At 31.5% G+C, this 19,483-nt stretch overlaps 2 protein-coding genes across 2 annotated transcripts in view; one reads left to right on the top strand and one right to left on the bottom strand.

The window, feature by feature from the left end:
- LOC132718296 (uncharacterized) lies at positions 1–4,406 on the bottom strand. The gene is made up of 4 exons (XM_060701986.1): positions 4,234–4,406; positions 2,303–2,451; positions 1,649–1,749; positions 1–512 (listed from the first exon to the last, which is right to left on the bottom strand). Exons 1-4 carry the CDS (start codon positions 4,325–4,327, stop codon positions 389–391), a joined length of 468 nt encoding a protein of 155 aa, XP_060557969.1. The 5' UTR covers positions 4,328–4,406; the 3' UTR covers positions 1–388.
- A 2,963-nt stretch (positions 4,407–7,369) lies between these two features.
- The window catches only part of LOC132718294 (dynein axonemal heavy chain 7-like), an 89,691-nt gene continuing 77,577 nt past the window's right edge, over positions 7,370–19,483 (top strand). The window contains 10 exon segments of the mRNA XM_060701983.1: positions 7,370–7,568; positions 9,862–10,051; positions 11,248–11,286; positions 12,268–12,397; positions 12,690–12,792; positions 13,598–13,702; positions 15,112–15,190; positions 15,719–15,917; positions 16,414–16,533; positions 19,179–19,362. Coding sequence (XP_060557966.1) covers positions 7,554–7,568; positions 9,862–10,051; positions 11,248–11,286; positions 12,268–12,397; positions 12,690–12,792; positions 13,598–13,702; positions 15,112–15,190; positions 15,719–15,917; positions 16,414–16,533; positions 19,179–19,362 — 1,164 coding nt within the window. The 5' untranslated portion in view covers positions 7,370–7,553.

Raw genomic sequence — 19,483 nt, 5'->3', positions numbered from 1 at the left:
TAGCTTTACATTTTATCATTATCATTTACAATAAATAAATAAATATCCTTTGCAATTTTATCACTCATAAATAATGCAGTCTTTTTTATATTTTAGGCAGGTTTTATCTTGTATCCCAACCATTTCATGATTTGTCATGATCAATTTTTGGTTAATTATAGAAGTCATTTTAAATAAATAGCCAATGCTTCTCAACTTGACATAATGTCACTGTTAATGTATACCAATCTGAATATCAAAGATTTTCATATAATCCATTATTTATAATGCATGAACATTTGTAATACCTGAAAAATGTACAACAACAATTTCACGCACTTGATTTTCACATTAATAATGAATCACATTTGAACATTAGCACTATCTAAAATTAAACAAATTGCTTAAATCATCTCTGAAAATCTTTTTCTTCAAATTTGATATCTTCAACATATTCAGCTTCTGGATGTTTATAAAATGTGACGGGTATTTTATGAGTAGGTAACATAATGTCTGCTCTGTCCACACGCCACCTGAAAATATAAATCCCGAAGTTAAGCAAAATAGCTGTTACCTTAAAGGCCCATTAATCCCCTGAAATGCTATCATTTTTATTTCTCAAAAACTTGGTATACATTTTTATGTTCTAAAAAGTTACTCATCGGCAATATGTTGGATACTAGCTTAAAGGGACTCCACTGAGGTTTTTTTTTATGTGAAGGGACCGAAAAGATTTTTGTATAACTAAATGTATATGTATGTCTAGACCAATAACTTGTGTACAAAATTTCAGATCATTCACTAAATCAGTTTACCAGAAATAATCAATTTCATTGTGCATATTGGCAGAAAAAGTGAAAACTGTTGCAACGCTTTTCAATCAAATTGACCAAATATGGCATTTAAAAATCGATTATGAATTTAATACTGTGTATATTTATATTTCATCTATTGCTTGGTTTCAAATTTAACATTATCAGTTTATTTAAGAAAAAATTTCAAAATTTATTATTTTATGCTACTCAATCTCAGTGGAGTTCCTTTAAACCTTATGTTTTGTACTGTTTGTCATAACTTAGTACATGTAGTACAAATAAAATTTGTCTTAATATCTTGAATTATCTTTTGCTTCTCTTGCAGTTGGTAAACTTATGATGATGGTTCCTGGGAGTCAAATGGTACTTTCTTTAGTTGTTTAACATCAAGCATGCTCTAACTTCATTATTTAAACCAAATATGACATTTGTAAACAATGAATAAACTATTGATTTCTGAGGCATAATTTCCAAAATCATCATTTCCATTGTGCAAAATAACTAAAAAAATGATGGCATCACTTTTAACTTAAATCAAGCTAAATACGGACAAAGAGTTGATTTTAGATTCAATTCTGAGCGTATTCTAATTACAAAATGTATCCTTTGCATATTTTTTCCATTTTAAGTAATTCACTTGATTTATGTACTGTAAGAATCTTATAATTTATGTTTTTAAGCTTTTTGACCTCAGTCTGGGATGAGGTGCGTATCGTATGTTCCAGCCTCAGTGGAGTTCCTTTAATATACTTCTGAGATAAAGTCAAGTAAGAAAGTCTGAAGAAGATAATTATATGTGTAAAACGTCTTGTCATGGTTTATTTGTTACAATACTAAAATGCTGTTACACTTACTTCTCTTCTGTTTTTTTACCAGAATCGTTCTCCTCGGCAGTATTTGATAACCATGTATACAACATTCCTTGAGTTTTAGATCCAACAACAGGAATTACAATCTGTGACAGGAAAATTATTAAAGGATATTATGGATATTATGCTATTTTGTAAACACTGCAAATAGTATAATACTGAGATTCAATAAATTTTCAGTGAACGCATAAAACTCCATGGCACTCAGATGAGCAAAAAACTGGGGCATAATTGAGAATTTGAAAAATCTTGAAAAGTAAAAATATACCAATTTCTTGTTTTTATGAATTTCCTTATCTTATCAGAACCACAGCCTTCGCTAAAGTAGAAAACAATTGCAACAATTGCAAAGAACGCAGATGCTATATTTCATATAATGTACCTCCACTTGCCATTCACCGCTGTGGGTTCGAATCCCGACAGGCACTTTGGATTCTTTAATATGTGGAAGCTATATCCATCTAGCTTACAGAACATCGGTCATTCTACTTAGGCGCCTGTTTGTGCCTGAAATAATACACGGAAGGGCACCTGAATTCTTCCTCCACCAGTAAAGCTGGCACGTCGCCATATGACCTATAATGTGTCGGTATGACGTAAAACCAAATTAAGCAAACAAACAAACAAATATAAATGTACCTGTGCAAAGTCATCATTTTTCCCGTTGAATGGGTCAGATAGGTTCAAATTCCTTTTCTTGATATTTTTTCCAAGGATCTCCTCGGCATGTGGATACTCCATCAGAATACGAAATGGTTCCTGTATATAATCGGCTTCATTCAATTTGCCTGAAATATCCAGTGCAGAAGCATTTACAAGTAACATACATGCATGTATAAATAAATCGCCCCTTTTTCTAAAGCTTCTTCACACTACTTAAGCTTATAGTACTTAAACATAAACCAATCCTTTGGGGTTCAGTTTAAAGCTGCATGCCTCCAAATGAGCTAAAGATTTCAAGAAAATCAAACTTGAGAAAAAGGCACTAAGATTTTAAGAATTGCTATAAAAAAATCAAGATTCAAGTCATAATTCCTACATGCATATATCATCATTATTCTACTGCATGATTAATGCAGTTGGGACTACTTTTTGCATTTTTTTTTACCTCTTTATGGTTAAATATATTATTGTAAGTGTCGCTTGCAATAGGTAAACAACTTTCTTTCTTTACTTCATAACATATCACTTTTGAATACATTTGAAAAAAAAATTATGAAAGTAAAGGAGACATGCTGGTTTAAGACTTAAAGATCCTGTAACACAATTTTTTCATGGTTTTATTTCATAAATATGATGCTCAAATTAAGATTTGTCAATATTGTAAGTTCAAATAAGCATTATTTATAAAGATATTGCCCAATTTAACATTTCATGTAAATAAAGGGAGGTAATTAGAAATTTATTTTCTATAAATTCTATGTCAAATTTTGTCAATAAGAATTGAATGCATGTAATTTATTGATTAAAAACAATATGCACAAATATTTGCAGTACACATTTAACATATTCTTTAATGTTTGAAAATTGTTTTATTTGCATATAAATTATATACTTTTTGCAAGTAACAATATCAATCACAAAACATACAGGATCTTTAATAGCTCACAACAGTAAGTAGAAAACTGGTCAAGGTCTGCAACTCTAGCATGGATTTTACTGAATTATTCCCCTTTGTGTAGAAAAAAAAACATTATATAAATTAAGTAAACATATCACTCATTATAGCTCTGGTTATTTTTTTTAACTTACAGCTTCCAACACTATCAAATTAAATAAAATAAAATTCATACAATGTATAAAGAAACTCAAAGTTCTGAGGTCCATGGCATATAAGCCTTAAAACTCAAAATTTGAATTTCTTACATAGAACTGGGGCATTTAAAAAATGGTACTGACACTAACTTTGAAACCCTTTTATGAAAAATTAGGCTACCTTGATGTCTCTTAATTCACAAGCAAAGGCTAGATTCTGACCCATAACCTAGCCCAACAAATTGTGCGCTTAAGGGCTTTTTTTTATATAGATGATAGTTGCCCTTAAAGACAGACATCTATGAAATATCAGATTATAAAATCTGTCTGTCTTGCAGTCGAAATATAGAGACTAACCCAACCATACATTACATGTATATCTCAGAATGCATCTTTGGATGTTAGTCAAAATATATAATTACATTGGTTTATACAGAATTTATTTTAGTTTGATTGTGTAGGAAGCTACAAGCTTATTGATACATTTTCGAATCTGTTCCTGGAACCAACCACAATGAGCAATGAGTGTAAAGTTTCTTGCTCAAGGAAACAATTTAGCACAGGAAACATCTTTAAACACCTGACGGGGTTTAAACACATGCGGCTATTGATCATTATATATATACATATCAATGAAATAATATATCAACAAAACTTAATAGATCTAGCCGTTAATTTAAGAAAAAGAATCATATCTCAACGTCTTTTATAATACTATACTAAATATCTAAATGTGTTTGTAAATAAAATCATAAAATGGGGACGTTTTGACAAGGGGACGTTTTAATAATCATCAGAGTAAAATGCTTATTTACGGTGACTTTGCCTGTTTAATACAGCAATTCCTCCTACTCCAGCGACAAAAATACCGAATGCCAGTCCAGCCAAATCTCTAAAACCATGGAACATTCTTAAGTTCCAACAATTCTTATCAAGGTGATCACATTTTGGAAAGATATACAATGTTTTGCACCAAGAATGATTCGCTCCATAACGATTCGCCCTAAGAAATTTTAAAAGTATTTTGAAAGATAACACTTTACATCATTTAAAGGATAATATAAAGATAATTTTTTATTTATTCAACAGAAATAATAATTACTAATACCATGTGTATATTTTCGAATGGAACTGTCAGTCTTTCTTTAAAGATTGTGTCTCTGGGTAGAATTATATCTACAACTCCTGACGTAGGTTCGTCAATTTAATTGTAATATATACGAGGAAAAAGCCTAAAACATAATTTTAAACATGATTATAATACAAGTTAATTAAAACATACATTAAATATAACAATACAACAATTGAGCGATGCAAATAAGAACTAATTTCAAGTAAATTAATGAAATGGAAAAAAATCCTACCACGTACAGCATCTCAATAAATAAAGAAAATAACTTAATAATAAGATATTTCCAAAAATTTTATTAAACAAATAGAATTTATATATTAAGTACACTCAGTATATCTATACTCGTAAAAGAATAAAGATATTTTAGTGACCTGGAGAAGGATTTAGTTCGCGGGAATTTGGAAGAAAGGAAATGCTAAAAAAAACAATGTAAAACTTTCTCTCAAATCTCTTTCATACAACGCACAATACGATTGGACATACAAAAACAATTAACAAAATTGCACGAGATAAAGACATAGTTGAATAGTTTCGGCCGTTTTCGTGAATTTCCGCTAATAAGCGTACGTTATACAAGACAATAGCAGGTGATAACAGAAGCCACGGAGACAAATAATAATCGACGCATGCGCGGACGTTAAGTATACTTTTCCCGCGACTAAATGACGAACAGCGCACGGCAATATGAACATTGATATAATCTGGGATCTTTCTGTCCAAGATATAACAAATAAATTGACCCGTGTGTATAGCGGCATTTCGAATTCGTGAATATTCACAAAGACTTTCATGACAAATTATTATTAACGGGAAAGCTCCATGGTATTCACGATTTATATAAAAAAATTAATAGATGGTTACACATTTTAATAAGTTCACCATTGTAACATCAAGCAGTCAAAGTAGATTGTTTATACCCGTATGCCACAGCAACACCAAAACGATCAAGTTGATCAATTTGATCAAGGAAACCTGAAAAGTTTTCTCTTAAAAAAAGATTTTTTATCAAAATATCATTAGAGGTCAAATATGATTATGATTATTCGAATGGGATGACTATTTTAAATTTCAAATACCCAACAGATTATTAAACTAATGTTTTTCCTTTCGTAAAACACACAAAATATTCCTTTTATTGATAGCATTATACTAGTACTTGTAAACATTATAGCTCTGTCAAAAAAAATAGAAATGAGTACATAGGACACTGGTGCCCCACGTACATTTCAATAACTCTACAAATACTAAATAAATCGACAAGCAAAACGTAAACATGCTGACCAACAGTCCTGTGATATTTCATGACTCAATCAAATATACACGTACTTTTTGGGCTTCGTCAGGCACACACGTTGAAATTTAAAATTAATACTTAGACAAGGGCAAAAACTCTAAGATAACTCACGGATTTATATTATTGTAATATAAATCCGTGGATAACTATAAATTAATCCACGTGTACGCAAAACCAAGGAGCACAACTTTACATGCTTATTAGCATTCCTGTTTGACGGTTAATTCTAGCTCAATCATTTTAGAGGTACACATGACACAACATTTTGGAATAGTTTACACTAAGTCAAGAAAACTTTAATGACAAAATATACAAGCACACCCCAGTACACCCACAACTAGTACTATTGCTGACCAACATTTCTGTAAAGTTTCATAATTAAAGGTAAAGTATCTTCTGGTAGACCTACGGGCGACATAAGTTGAAAATTCCAAACTTCCAAAAGTCCACATGCAAAACACCAAGTAGCACAACTTCACATGCTGACAAACATTTCTGTAAAGTTTAATTCATAATCCTGTGTCAAATACCTTTTGGCTACGAACGACACAAGTTTATAATTGCATTTTTTTCTAAGTCAATGACAATAACTCTACAAACACTGAATAAATCTAAAGCGAAACCCTAGGTGCACTTGTGACTTCACATGCTGATCAATATTTCTGTGAATTTTCATGACTCTATGTCAAATACTTTTTGTGCTACGCACGATACTTTTTTTTACTAAATCAAGGGCAATAACTCTGTGGCAAACTGAATTAATCCACAATTAAACCACAGGTGCACAAATTTTGTACAAAATTTTGTTGACTCTAGATCTGGCTCAAGCAATTTTAGAGCTTCAACTTCAACGGGGTTACTCGACAATACCCACCAGGTAGACATCGACGTCGAGGAGGTGAAGACTGTACATCGGTGTAGCTACATGTGAGACAAGATTTATGTACAGATTCAGCTATTAGATGAGGAGTTAAGTGTCTTACTGATTTGGGGAATGAAGTGTCTTGAGGGGTTAAGTGTCTTCAAAATTCAGGGGTGAAGTGTCTGAATAGAGTGTCTTGTTCCCATGAGACAACATGAGAACGCACGCACGAACGGACGAACGAACGGACCCTAAATGGCAAATCCCCCTATAGTGGAGGCACAGTCACAGACTTAGATTGAAGCTCGGTACAAAAACAAACAATACTTTAGTAATTAATTCATGCAAATTATTGAATGCACGTTTCAGAAAATTATTCTAAAGTAGAGGCAAATTGTCACTAAAATCGGGCGATTTATTGTGTTACGAGTTATCAATGAAACGAATCGTTAACATTTGCGTTTTTGCAGGTGCGCGTCGGGTTTTCCTTCTGTCGTAACCATAGGAGTTTTATAAACAGACTATAACTTTACAGTCAAAAATAATAAAATATTTTTTTCTAAATTACAATAAAATTTGATTTCACTTGTAACTCCTTTTCTAAAATAACAAAATATTAGGATTAAGTGTATAACAAAATCAAAAGTAATCTTTTAAAAAAAAATTATTCCATAGCAACGAGAGAAGCCGAAATCGGCCATTTGTAATTCAAACAGCAGGTTGTTTGCAGTAAAACAATCGGATATTTTCACTTTTTTCTTTCCAACAGCTGTTTTGAAAAACATTGGACAGATAAACCGATTCACAGGATAATTTTTATGGTGTTTTTCATTTACAACTTGTGAGGATGGCTGAAATTCAGGTAAATCCGTACCCATTAAAAATATTGGCATTTTTTATGACAAAATCACAAATACACAAATTTATAACAAAGTCAAAGTCTTCTACGTAATTGACATTTATTTTAAAAGTAAAGCATATTCTTTGAGAGTGATAACCGTTTCGGTTTTTATATTTCTAAAGCAGTTTATATACATTTAAAATAGGTAGAAATTATCAATTTGTGACAGTTGCATAACATTTACATTGTACTTCGATGTTTGCATTTGTTTTGATATCTTGATATTGTTTTAATGATGCATCTTTCTACATTTGTTTCATCATAAATGCTTAAGGCATTCTAAAAATAATTAGTTTTTGATTTGGCAAGATTGTCAGTTGCAATGAATTGGTGAATTTTTTAATAATACAATGTAGATCAACGTCTCACAATTAAGATTTGTCTTCTCATACATTCATTTTGAAAATTTGATTGCCAGCATCACATGCATATCCAAACACAATTATGTTATATTGACAACTTGCAGGCTGTCATTTTAGGAATAGAAATAAGAAGAAGAAAAAAATATTAGATTAGTAAATTGTGCCAGTGTTATGAAATGACGTAGACAAACCAGTTCTCAAATTTCTAAGCATTCAAGGGGTCTTTTAGAGATTACTGGAGGTTACGTACCACGGAGGATACGTACCAGGAGGTTACGTACCATTTTTGGAGGTTACGTACCACTTATATATTTTGGAGGATACGTACCATATATATAATTTATATAAAATACAAATAATATAGAGCATAACAATTATAAAAAAAGACCGAATTTTATAACATTAATATTACTTTTTAAAAATCACATATGAGCAATTAATATAAATGCAAACGTTTTATGTATGATTATCACACATTCAGAAATGAGTAATCTAACAAATCACAAACAAATTGCAAACTCCGGTAAGTATTACTGATGAATTTAATTTAATGAAATTTCGCGGCGATCACACAAAACATGCATGCATAATTTCTTTCTTAATAAGAAAACCTATTTGCCACCGCATACTCTGATAAGAGGGACAAGTTCCTTTTTATTAGAAAGCTGATGGCCCTTCCATACCTTCCTGCGGAGCACGTGAGACCCACCTTCATTGAGTTGGAGTCTCAAGCTGAAGAGTCCAGATATATTAACATGCATATGAAATATTATTATATTGATTATTTTGTTTATTTCAGTTAATTTCAGTGAAATGCGTATAAATAAAAAAATAATACTATAAAGTGTTTTTTTTATATTTACCGTGGTTTGTTTCATTGTACTGTTCATTTCAGTTTAGTGCGTGTAATTATATTAGTGTTATTAATGATTTTCATCGTTTGTTCGTTTCAGTTTTCTGTTGTAAATAAAACTTGTTTATTAATTATCGTTAATTGGTTTGTTGTTTATTCTTTTATATTCATACATATTTAATCTCATTACAAAATTAATACAATTAATGCGCGAACAATAAACTTGATAGTTTCACACCTTATCCCTTATTATCACTTTATTATATATTTCTATAGTGGTACGTAACCTCCAAAAATGGTACATTTATGCAGTGGTACGTCACCTCCGTGGTACGTAACCTCCAAATTCCCTTTTAGAGCCCAAATGAATATAATTTTATAAATTTCTTAACATATGTACACTTAAATCATTATTTGACATTTCAGTAAATTTTGGCTGAGATTCATCAATTTAAACAGCTCTCCTTTCATCTTGGAAAAGTACAACCCTTCTTTGCAATTTGACATGGCCTCTTAAATAACCTAATCTCAAACCTCTCCAAGTATCTCTAAATTCTACTTCTTCATTTAGCCAATGAAGTGATTGTCATATGATTATCATTTTACATTGAAGTACTCTACAGAAAGCAGGTACCTGCTTAAAGATATTTTTGTTTTAAATATTCGTTTTCATTAATAGTTACTGGTGTATTCACATGACTTACAAAGGTAATAGAAATTTATATGAAGTTATGCTTAGTAATAACATATGTAATGTAAATATCCCTTCCTATGCATTGTTTTCATTTGACAGCAACAGACATGTCTGTCAGAAACCAAGCTTTTATGCACACAAGTTGATGATGACATAGGCACTTCTACTAGTTCTAGTAAAAAATAAACAGCTTATGAATGAAAGGTTTGAGAATAGGTTGGGTGTGACAGTGAGATTAGGTACTTATACGATACATAAAAAGTACTTCTATCATTATTTGAATATAAGTTTACATTTTGACTTGTAAGTCTTCATCAAGATTTTGAAATATTCATTTGTTTACAGCCTAGCCCACGGACCAATGGGGGCAGTAAAGGGAAGGGGACAAATGATCCTATCAGATTCCTTCCTGTGTTGCCTTCCAAGAGGACCAAACCGCAGTGGGAACAAAATCCACCATCATTTGTATTATCTGGGAAAGTGCCTGAAGATGATGGAAAAGATCACATTGATTTGATAGGGGAACTAACTGCTAGTAAGTATTCCTTGTAAATCAGCATTCAATTTTTTCACAGGTAGGGGAAGGGGCATTTCCTATAAATTTGGGAAAAAAAATACACCTACAAACTTAAAATGCAAGATTTTAAAAGGAAAGAAATGCCCTGGTTCAAGGTTATAAAAAAATCTCCTAAGTTCAAACTCAGATCTTAGGTATATGATTTGTCAGAAACTGCCGAAGAATGTACAGTGACCAATGAAAATCCTGAGCTTTGATATAGAACTCATACATACATTTAACTTTGAAACCTGGTCTTAATGATATGTCATAAATTTTTTAATGCATCTATAGGGTGTTAAATGCAAACTAACCATCTTAAACTTCCCTGCTTCTGTGATTTCTTACAGTAATTCTTACAGTAATTTTGCATTTGTAAATAACATGATAGTAAAGAAGATGTGAATTAAAATTAAATATTTGGGACAATGCATGCACCACATTTGATTTACAGTGTCATCTAGAGCTATTGCAGAACTTAAGTTAATTGAAGCTAGAATTGAAAATCCAGAAGTATATAAAGTGTTAGAAACTATTCCCAATAGAGGTATTTACTGTGCTGAAATCAGTAGTAAATTTGTTGTCAATCATAGTTCATATGACATGGAACTTCTCTTTTGTTGACTTGATTAAGTTTATTCAGGGTTACTTGAAAACTTAAACGTGCCCTCTTTGTAAAAAAATTATTAATAAGACACATTTCAGATTGGGTTATTAAGATTTTTTTTAAATTCATTTGAAAAAAATACAATAAAAACATTTATTTTTTAACAAGTTATTTTTACATTTATTTTTCAAGATAGCTAAACAAAGATCAAACCATTTTATGACCAAATAAATATTAAACTCAGAGAATAAAGTTATTTATTTTAGAGACAATTATGAAGAAAAAGGAGGTGTTGTTAAGTTATATTTAGAAAAACAACAAATTTGTTTTGGACAAAATGTAATTTTTATACCCTCGTGGTACAGGAAACATGTCTTATGAAACGTTATTATAGTCTTAATGTTAGAAATACATGTATATAGTGCTTCTTGTAAAAGGTCCCTGGTCTATACTTGTATATCATGTCAAAGCTATTTGTCATTAAAGTATCATTAATTTAGATATATAGGAAACATACATATATAAATGATACCTGCACACAGTACATGTATCTGTCCTCAATATGTAGATAAACAAGAAAGATTGGAGCTCAGCCATAATGGTTTTGGTAAGATTTCAAAACACATTGATAATGCATTTTATTTGGTGTCTGTTGTTATGTTTCACCTAGATAGGCAGATGAACTTTGCAAGATTATCTGTATAGGTTTTATTTCTGATTGCACTGATTTGTATGTTGAATATTGGTTGTTGACAACATTTCAATGGTATTAAAAATCAAATAAACTGATTTTTAAAAATAACAAATATGTAAAAGAAAAAAAAATTGTTTTTGAAAGAAAATCATGCAAGTATGAAAGCATTATGTGTTTGTTTTTTGAACAATGGTGAAGCTTTTTGTTGCACATATGTCCATATTTTATGATACAATGTAAATCATGCACTGAAAGGTATAGTTGTCAACTTGTAGGGGATTATTGGATAAGGGAAAGGGAATTTTGGTTTAGTAGGTAAGATGTTGGCAGCTTAATCAAGTGATCATGATCATGGGTTTGAACACTATTTGGGTCAAGACAATTTTCTATCAAAGACACCTTTTCTGGTTTGTTCAGGAGACTTGTAAATATTATTCAAATAAACTTACAGCTTTTGTAACAAATAAGCCAAATACTATCTCATAAGTAACTATTTCTACCTTTTCTATTAAATGATTCATAAAGACAAAAGAAAACACTTTAGATATATGTTCAGTGTTTTTTCTGAGTTAATTGGGAAGAGGCCTTAGTCTCTTAATTTTGGGAAGAATTATTGCTAAAACTGCTTATTTGTGACATCCTGGTGTAACTTAAGCTTTTTAGGAAAAACTGCATGATTTTAAAGAAAACTTCGATTTGAAAGATGCCTTATATAGGCCTATGTTATAGAAGGTGAAAACTCACTGATCATAATTAAGTTCTCTTTATGAAGTTAAACAGTGAAATCATAATTTAAATTTCTGGATTCATATCTAGGTCATTGATTTAGGTCGCCCCCAGGAAGAAACTGTTATGTTTAGGTATATTTTTACATAATTTTTCTTGTCTTTAAAGGAGACCCAAAAAGGAGAAAACCAAACAAACTAAAACCAATAGAGAAACAAAATGGAGCTGATGTCACACAGTTTCAACAACCAAAGAAAGACAGAGAGAACTTTAGAAAAGCTCTTGTTGATATTATTATGTAAGTAATGCTTCAACTCTGTGTTAGAAGGAATATTATGAGAGTTAAAACAAATTGGGATGATTGGAAAAAATTGCCATAGATTTTTCATTTTATTTGTAAGAGAGCACATTTACATCAAGCTCATTTAAGAGCTTAGTTATACGGAGTTCGTTGAATTTAACATAAGATATTGAATTTTTAACATAAGATATAATTGAATAAGATACCATAAACAATATTGAATCAACTGAAAAAAAGTGTTTTTTTTTATTGTTTGCATTTTTATTTATCTATCATAAATCTATTTTAGGCAAGAGGAGGGTATCCCACAAAGCACTACAGCTTCAGTAAATGGAGAGTTACAGCCCTTGTCAAGAACCGGTACACCCACTTCTGCCGAAAAAGACATCTTGGTATGTGATGAAAACTGAAATAATTTATATCTAGATAGTGCCAAACTTTTTTTTATACAACTTAACAACACCTTATAAAAAAACTGTTTCAGAAAGTCACAAATGTTTACCAAATGTTTTGAGGAGTTTAACTCCAGACCTCTTTACCCCTCTTTATCAAAGAGTTTGCTGTTTATTTTCTAAATCAATAATTTATTGATTAATTGTTTTAAGAGTGGTTAGCTTAAAAACTGGTGCTATGTAGAGTGTTTTATTACATGTATAAAATCCTATTGGCCATTTGCAGAGACATCTGTATAAATAATTCATTAATCTCATTGCTTAATTGTAAAAGGAGACATTACATGACAGTCTCCCCCATTAAATCTCTTTAAAGAAAGATAAAACATTTTGATTGAATGAAAATAAACTGGTTGAAATTTCTAACAATGGCAGTGCAAATGTCTTTAAAGCAATGACATACATGTATAAATGTCAGCTGTTATGAAGTCAGAGTTAGCTTTACATTGACCAGACTCTGTCTCAGCAATAAGAAATTTGGAATGCTTGCTTATCATGATAAGGCACAGTAGTTTGACAAGAAGCATCATTCTAAAAGCTATATTTTTAGAGTTAGGCCCGTTTTTAACTAAGAATTTTTAACAGACAGGTGTTAACACCACATGCTCAGCTCTTCTTTCATTTCTTTCATACAAACAATCTCAAATAAGGGTACAATTTATCAAGGTTCAATATGACATTTTATAATAAATAAGATGAAAATTGATTTAAATATTTGTAATATTTTTTGTTTTGTTTTTTTCAGAGATATTATTATTATATTCACCATGGTATTGACACAGAGCATGTGGCACCTATGGAAGACTCCTGGCTAGAAAATGTTCTCGCTTTAATTTCCTCAGAATTAAAGGTATGAACAAGCCTTGCAATTAATAAACTGCATTGATTCATATACAACAAGTCATGAATTTAAAATTGCCAAATTCTGTAAGAAAATTGGGAAAATAAAAAAAACCTGTTGAGGTCTTTTTTTTTTCTTTTTTTTCAGATGATTTTACAAATGTAAAAAAAATTTCAATTCTCATAGAATGTCATGTATTACATGTGCCTGATAACTGGAACTGGTTGGCAGAAATCTTTAAAATTTTAGGAATTTTTCAAGATAAAATGTAAAAAAATATATCAGTCTTGTCATTTGAGAAAAGTCCTTTTTTTGATCTTTTTTAGCTCGACTTTTCTATGAAAAGGGGAGCTATCCTACTCGCCCCGGCGTCGGCGTTGGCGTTGGCGTCACACCTTGGTTAAGTTTTTCGTACCACCCCACTTTATTTCAGAAGTATTACAAGTATGGCTTTGAAACTTACCATACTTGTTCACCATCATAACCTCCATCTACAGACAAGAGTACATAACTCTGTCAAGGTTTTTGACAGAATTATGGCCCTTTTTTGACTTAGAAAGTGTATTGAGCTTGGTTAAGTTTTTTGTACCACCTCACTTTATTTCAAAACCATTGGAGGTATTGCTTTGAAACTGACCATACTTGTTTACCATCACGACCTTCATCAACAGACAAGAGGACATAACTCTGTCAAGGTTTTTGACAGAATTATGCCCCTTTTTGACTTAGAAAATACATTGAATATGGGTAAAATCCACTTATTGCCTTAACCCTTTGAGATATTGCTTTGAAACTTTTAATGCTATTTCACATCATTACCCCCATCTGTACGCAAGAGAAGGTAACTCTGTCAAGGATTTGTTTTAAAAATTAAGGCCTTTTATCGACTTAGAATCTTGGTTAAGTTTTAGTACCAGTCCACTTTTTGACTGAACTGTTTGAGATATTAATTTGAAAGTTGGAATACTTGTTTACAATCATGATTCCCAAACATGTCCAGGAGAAGGTAATTCTGTCAAAGATTTTATTTGAATTATGGCCCTTAACTGTCAATGTTTTGTATTATAGGCAAGCACTAAAAAACTTAAAAAATCTAAAAAAATTCATTCCTATCCACTTGTTCACTTTACCATAAATTATGTCATATAAACATTGCTGTAATATTCAAGGGTATCAAACAACTAGTTCACTTTAAAAATACAGAGATTCTTGTATTGCCTTTTACTGCAAAAACTTTTTTTATTGGCAAGCAATAAAAAAGTCGAGCGCGCTGTCTTACGGACAGCTCTTGTTTAATAAGGGGCCAAATTTAAAGCAAGTAAACTTACAAAAAAAGTATTAAGGTTTAAAAGCCTTACCCAGTTGAGGGAGGATTGGCATGAAAGTAAACATCTGTCTCTGATTTTTCTTATAAACAGGATGGACATCTAGATACTATAGACAATCTATCAGACGAGATGAGAGAAGATTATTTACTGAGTGTGAAGAAAGCTATTGGTAATATATACATATATACATTTACCTATATTCAACACATAGTAGATAATTTGTGGATAATTTTAGATAATTTGTGGACAGCAAGGTTTTCATATTTATTTGAAACAACAGACGGGCTTAAGAAAAAAAAACAATTTAGCAAAGGGTCATGGATGGTATTTTAATATACTGAGTACAAAATATAACCAATTTTAATGGCATTTTAGCAGATGCTACGGATTGTCAATGTGTTAACAATGTAGACTCTGGGACAGTTGGTGCCAAAGCATAGCTAAAACCAATACATTTGTAAAACATGATAACAAATAACATTCAGTCTTTCAATATCAGTTTTATCAGCTGAGGTTGATATGGGCTGGATGCGGTCAAGAGAAACTTTTCATCAATTTTATTTTATGAATCTGCTACTTTAAAACTTTGTATTATACAGATTGGCAAAAATTAGCTGCATTTCATTATAAACATATGTGCAATGTATTGTTAAAAAATAAGAACAATTTTATAATTGATGATTTTCTGTGTTTTTAGTTGATTTTGTACTGAAAGATCCACGAGAGAAGGACGATGATAAGAAAGTAAAACTTCCACCCCACAGAGAGGAACTTGAGGTTGTACCCAAGCCCTGGAACAAATCTTATGTACAGGGTCTTGATCTTATGGGATCACACCTTCACGTCACCAACCCATGCATGCTACAGGTCCTCGACCTTTGGCATGTTTCATTTGGGTAGGTTGTTTTGTAACTTTGTTGTAAGCTCTGATAAATCCAGTAAGCTAGATAAAACTTATAAATATAAATGAATCTGATAAAGTAATTAATATAATAAATATTCATAAAACCAAATGCTGATAAAGCTAAGCAGATCTAATAAGTTTTCATAAATCCAATGAAGCCAAATAAATCTAATTATCATTTGTAACTCCAAAGAAGCAAAATTAATATAATAAATATTCAAAAATCAAAAGTATATCTGATGAATATTCATAATTCAGTCAAGCAAAAATAATGAATATTTATAAATTCAATGAATGAAAATGAATCTAATGAATATTCAGAAGTCAGTTAAAAAATAATAATGAATGAATATTCATGGAACCAATATTGCTGAATATATTAAATGAATATTCCAACAAACAAATAAATCAAATGATTGCTCATAGATTTTATGAAAAAAGGAAAAAACTACAGACAAAATGATTAAATGAGTTATTGTTTATTTCAGACGGCTACGATTTATAGATATAGAGGAGTTCCACAATCGTCTAGAGTCCATGGAACTTGGAGGTTTCCAGAACTTGTGTATGAGACATATTGAGGCAGCCAAAGAAAAACTCATGAAAAAGTAAGTAACTTCCCACTATCAACACACCGACCCAATTAGTATGACATTGTTTGTCTACTCTACTTGGTCTAGTGTTTTGAATTAATTTTGTTTTCTTATGAAATTTGTAACAAGCTAACAAAAAAATGTCCATATAGATAGGTAAACTTGTTCGGAATGAGTTTTGTAGTGCAAACTTGTTCAGAATGAGTTTTGTAGTGAAAAGTAAAATAGGTCTTTGTTCAACAGAAGATCTAGTCCTCTTCAAAAAAAATTTGTGTTATGGTTGTCAAAGGAAAATGCTGATCTTCTGTGACAGGTTTTTTCTGTATTTGGTTTGTATTAAGAGGTGATCTTCAAGGCAGGTATTCTTAGATTTAGATCAACGTTGTCAGACCATTTGATGGGCATCCATTGCTGAGTGATTAAGGAAGCGACTTCAATCCACTTGCCCCTCACTGCTGAGGGTTTGACTTTTAAGTTGTTCTGGTGGACAAAAACCTCAGGTTTCCCTCCATGTTATTTAACCTTTTCCCTTATATAAGCGTGTTTCGACGGCTTTTTGCCCCCCCCCCCTTTTTGAGGCCTCAATCAGTGAAAAAATGCCCTATTTAGGCCCCAAACACTGTTTTTCGTTTGAGAAATGTTGTTAAAAAAATTGACCATTTTTTCGGCGCCGTCCCCCATCCAAATATTACATCAGGGGGTTGCCAGAAGGGGGATGTGCCCCCTTCTGTTTGGGGGGTTTGAAGGGGGGCGGAGTCCCCCTCATCGCCAAGAAAATTTTGGACTTGTGAGAGGCTTAAAATGACCCCAGGTCGATCATAAGGTAACGTGTAACCAACGCTGAAAAGCCTTTGACTCTATCTCAATCCCTTGAGAAGTTGCAGCACTTTGAAATAAATTTTGATGGAAAAAATCGAGGCAAAAAAGTGATTTTTGGCAATTTTGAGATGTCCCCTCGTTGCCATGGTAACAGGAAATTTAAGACTGAGCATGTCGTTACAAAGGCAATGGTCCAGTCAACATTTGTGCCAAGTTTGATTAGTATTGAAGCATTTTTCATAGTTTCATAGCAGTTTGAACTTGTGAGAGGAGGCTTTTCAGTGAAAATGGCCATTTTTCACAATATGCTCATGGGGGAAAGGGTTAAGGCTCAAGCATGACTTTCTGTAAGCTAGCTGGATGGCTTTCTGACTTGAAAGAAGCCAAAGTCCCTGTTAGGGTTTGAACCCACTGGGGTAGGGAACAAGTTTTTCGAAATTCATGTCCTTTTCAACTTGGCCATGTACATCAAATTTAAATCAGGAAAATTACTGCTGTAAAATCAGGAAATTGACTGCTGTGTACATTATACTATGAAAAAATTTTTTTATGTAAGTACTAAAAATAATATTAAGTCAAAAAAACTCCCTTTGCCAATCTTGGTCTCTTAAAGTAAATTATTTAGATTTAAATGTGTAATCTTGTATACAGTACAGAAATCCCCCCTATGATTTAAACCTGGCATAAACTCAATGTATTTACATTCAAAATCATTGATTTTAAATCAATACTTATTGTTAGATAAAAGGTCAGACTACTGCCATCCTATATTAGATTATCAAATCTTGTTTTATAAACCAGGAGGTAAACTGTAGATAAATTTGTTAAATAACAGACGAAAAAAAAATTAAGTATTTTGAGTGTGTACCAACTGCGTAAAAAGAAAAAATCTAGAACACGTGGGTTTGTGGTGGAAATTTTAAAACATGATGATTTGATACAACTATTAATGTCCATGATTTAAATATATTCCTTTTTGTTCAGTAATCAATTGATAAATTAATCTCTTCAATCAAATTAAATTAGAACATTTCTGACCTAGCTAAAGACTTTAAATTTATTTAATTAAATTAGAACATTTCTGACCTAGTTAAAGACTTTAAATTTATGTATGCAGTGTTTCTGCCCATCTGTCTACAATTGTAATTTATATGCTATTGCCAGTTTTTAGCTATAAACAATAGAAATAAGAATTAAATATACAGATAGACCTAAGTAACCTAGAAATTATGGCAAGTATGCTATCTTTTATTTATAGTTAAGAGAGTATTATTTACAGGTCTGAAATAAAACATTTGATAGATAAGCCAAATCCGGGATGAAATGGAGTCATAAATAGTGCCATTTCTACCTACTAAGTAATTACCTATTCAAAATAAGTAGACCACCTCTAAATAAAAATATACCACAAACAGCCTGTCACTGTTATTCTTTTTATGTTTTAAGTATATAATGCCACCCACCAAAATGAATGTTTTACATTTTTTAAAGCTTTATTTGCATAAAAGGTTTACTGTTTGCAGCTCATATTTTATTTATGAATATGTATGGTCCGGAAGATTAAAAAAAAGAAAGAACAAAACTTGATTCATTATTGCAGAACAATCTATTGATTTGTCATTCCTTACTTTAAAGAAATTTGAATTAAATTCTTTCTTTTATTGGTTCAAATAAAGTTTATATAATTAATGGGTATTTATTGGTCTAGAATTTTCTTTAATTTGAAAGTGATATTCTTGCCTGTAAATGTTTTCTTTGTTACTCATGTTACTATTGTTTGAAACATTTACATTATCTGTTTGGATGTTTTAGTATTGAATGTTTTCTTTGTTTTTACATAGATGGTTCCCAGAGGTACAGAACATATTCTACCAGGGTAATAAGAGGAAGCAGGTACCCAGCAATCAGGATCAGGAGAAGCTTGAATCTTTCTTCAACTGTGCAGCGACCCTGATGACGGACAATCTACAGCAGCTGACACTGCTATCATTACAAGACTACCAGGATCTCCTTGTCCAACCACCTGTAATTGACTGCTTTAATATTGTTTATAAGTCATTATTTATAAATGCACCGTTTATTTGTAACTCTGGCCCACCTCTAACTTGCCAGGCCTGTGCAGGGAGAACAGGAAATACGCTGTGCT

The sequence above is a fragment of the Ruditapes philippinarum genome, unplaced genomic scaffold (assembly GCF_026571515.1).
Source record: "Ruditapes philippinarum isolate M1 unplaced genomic scaffold, ASM2657151v2 ctg1573_1_1_1_1, whole genome shotgun sequence".
Classification (NCBI taxonomy): domain Eukaryota; kingdom Metazoa; phylum Mollusca; class Bivalvia; order Venerida; family Veneridae; genus Ruditapes; species Ruditapes philippinarum.
Note: the sequence above shows the minus strand (reverse complement) of the source record. Positions and strands in the feature narration are given on the sequence as shown.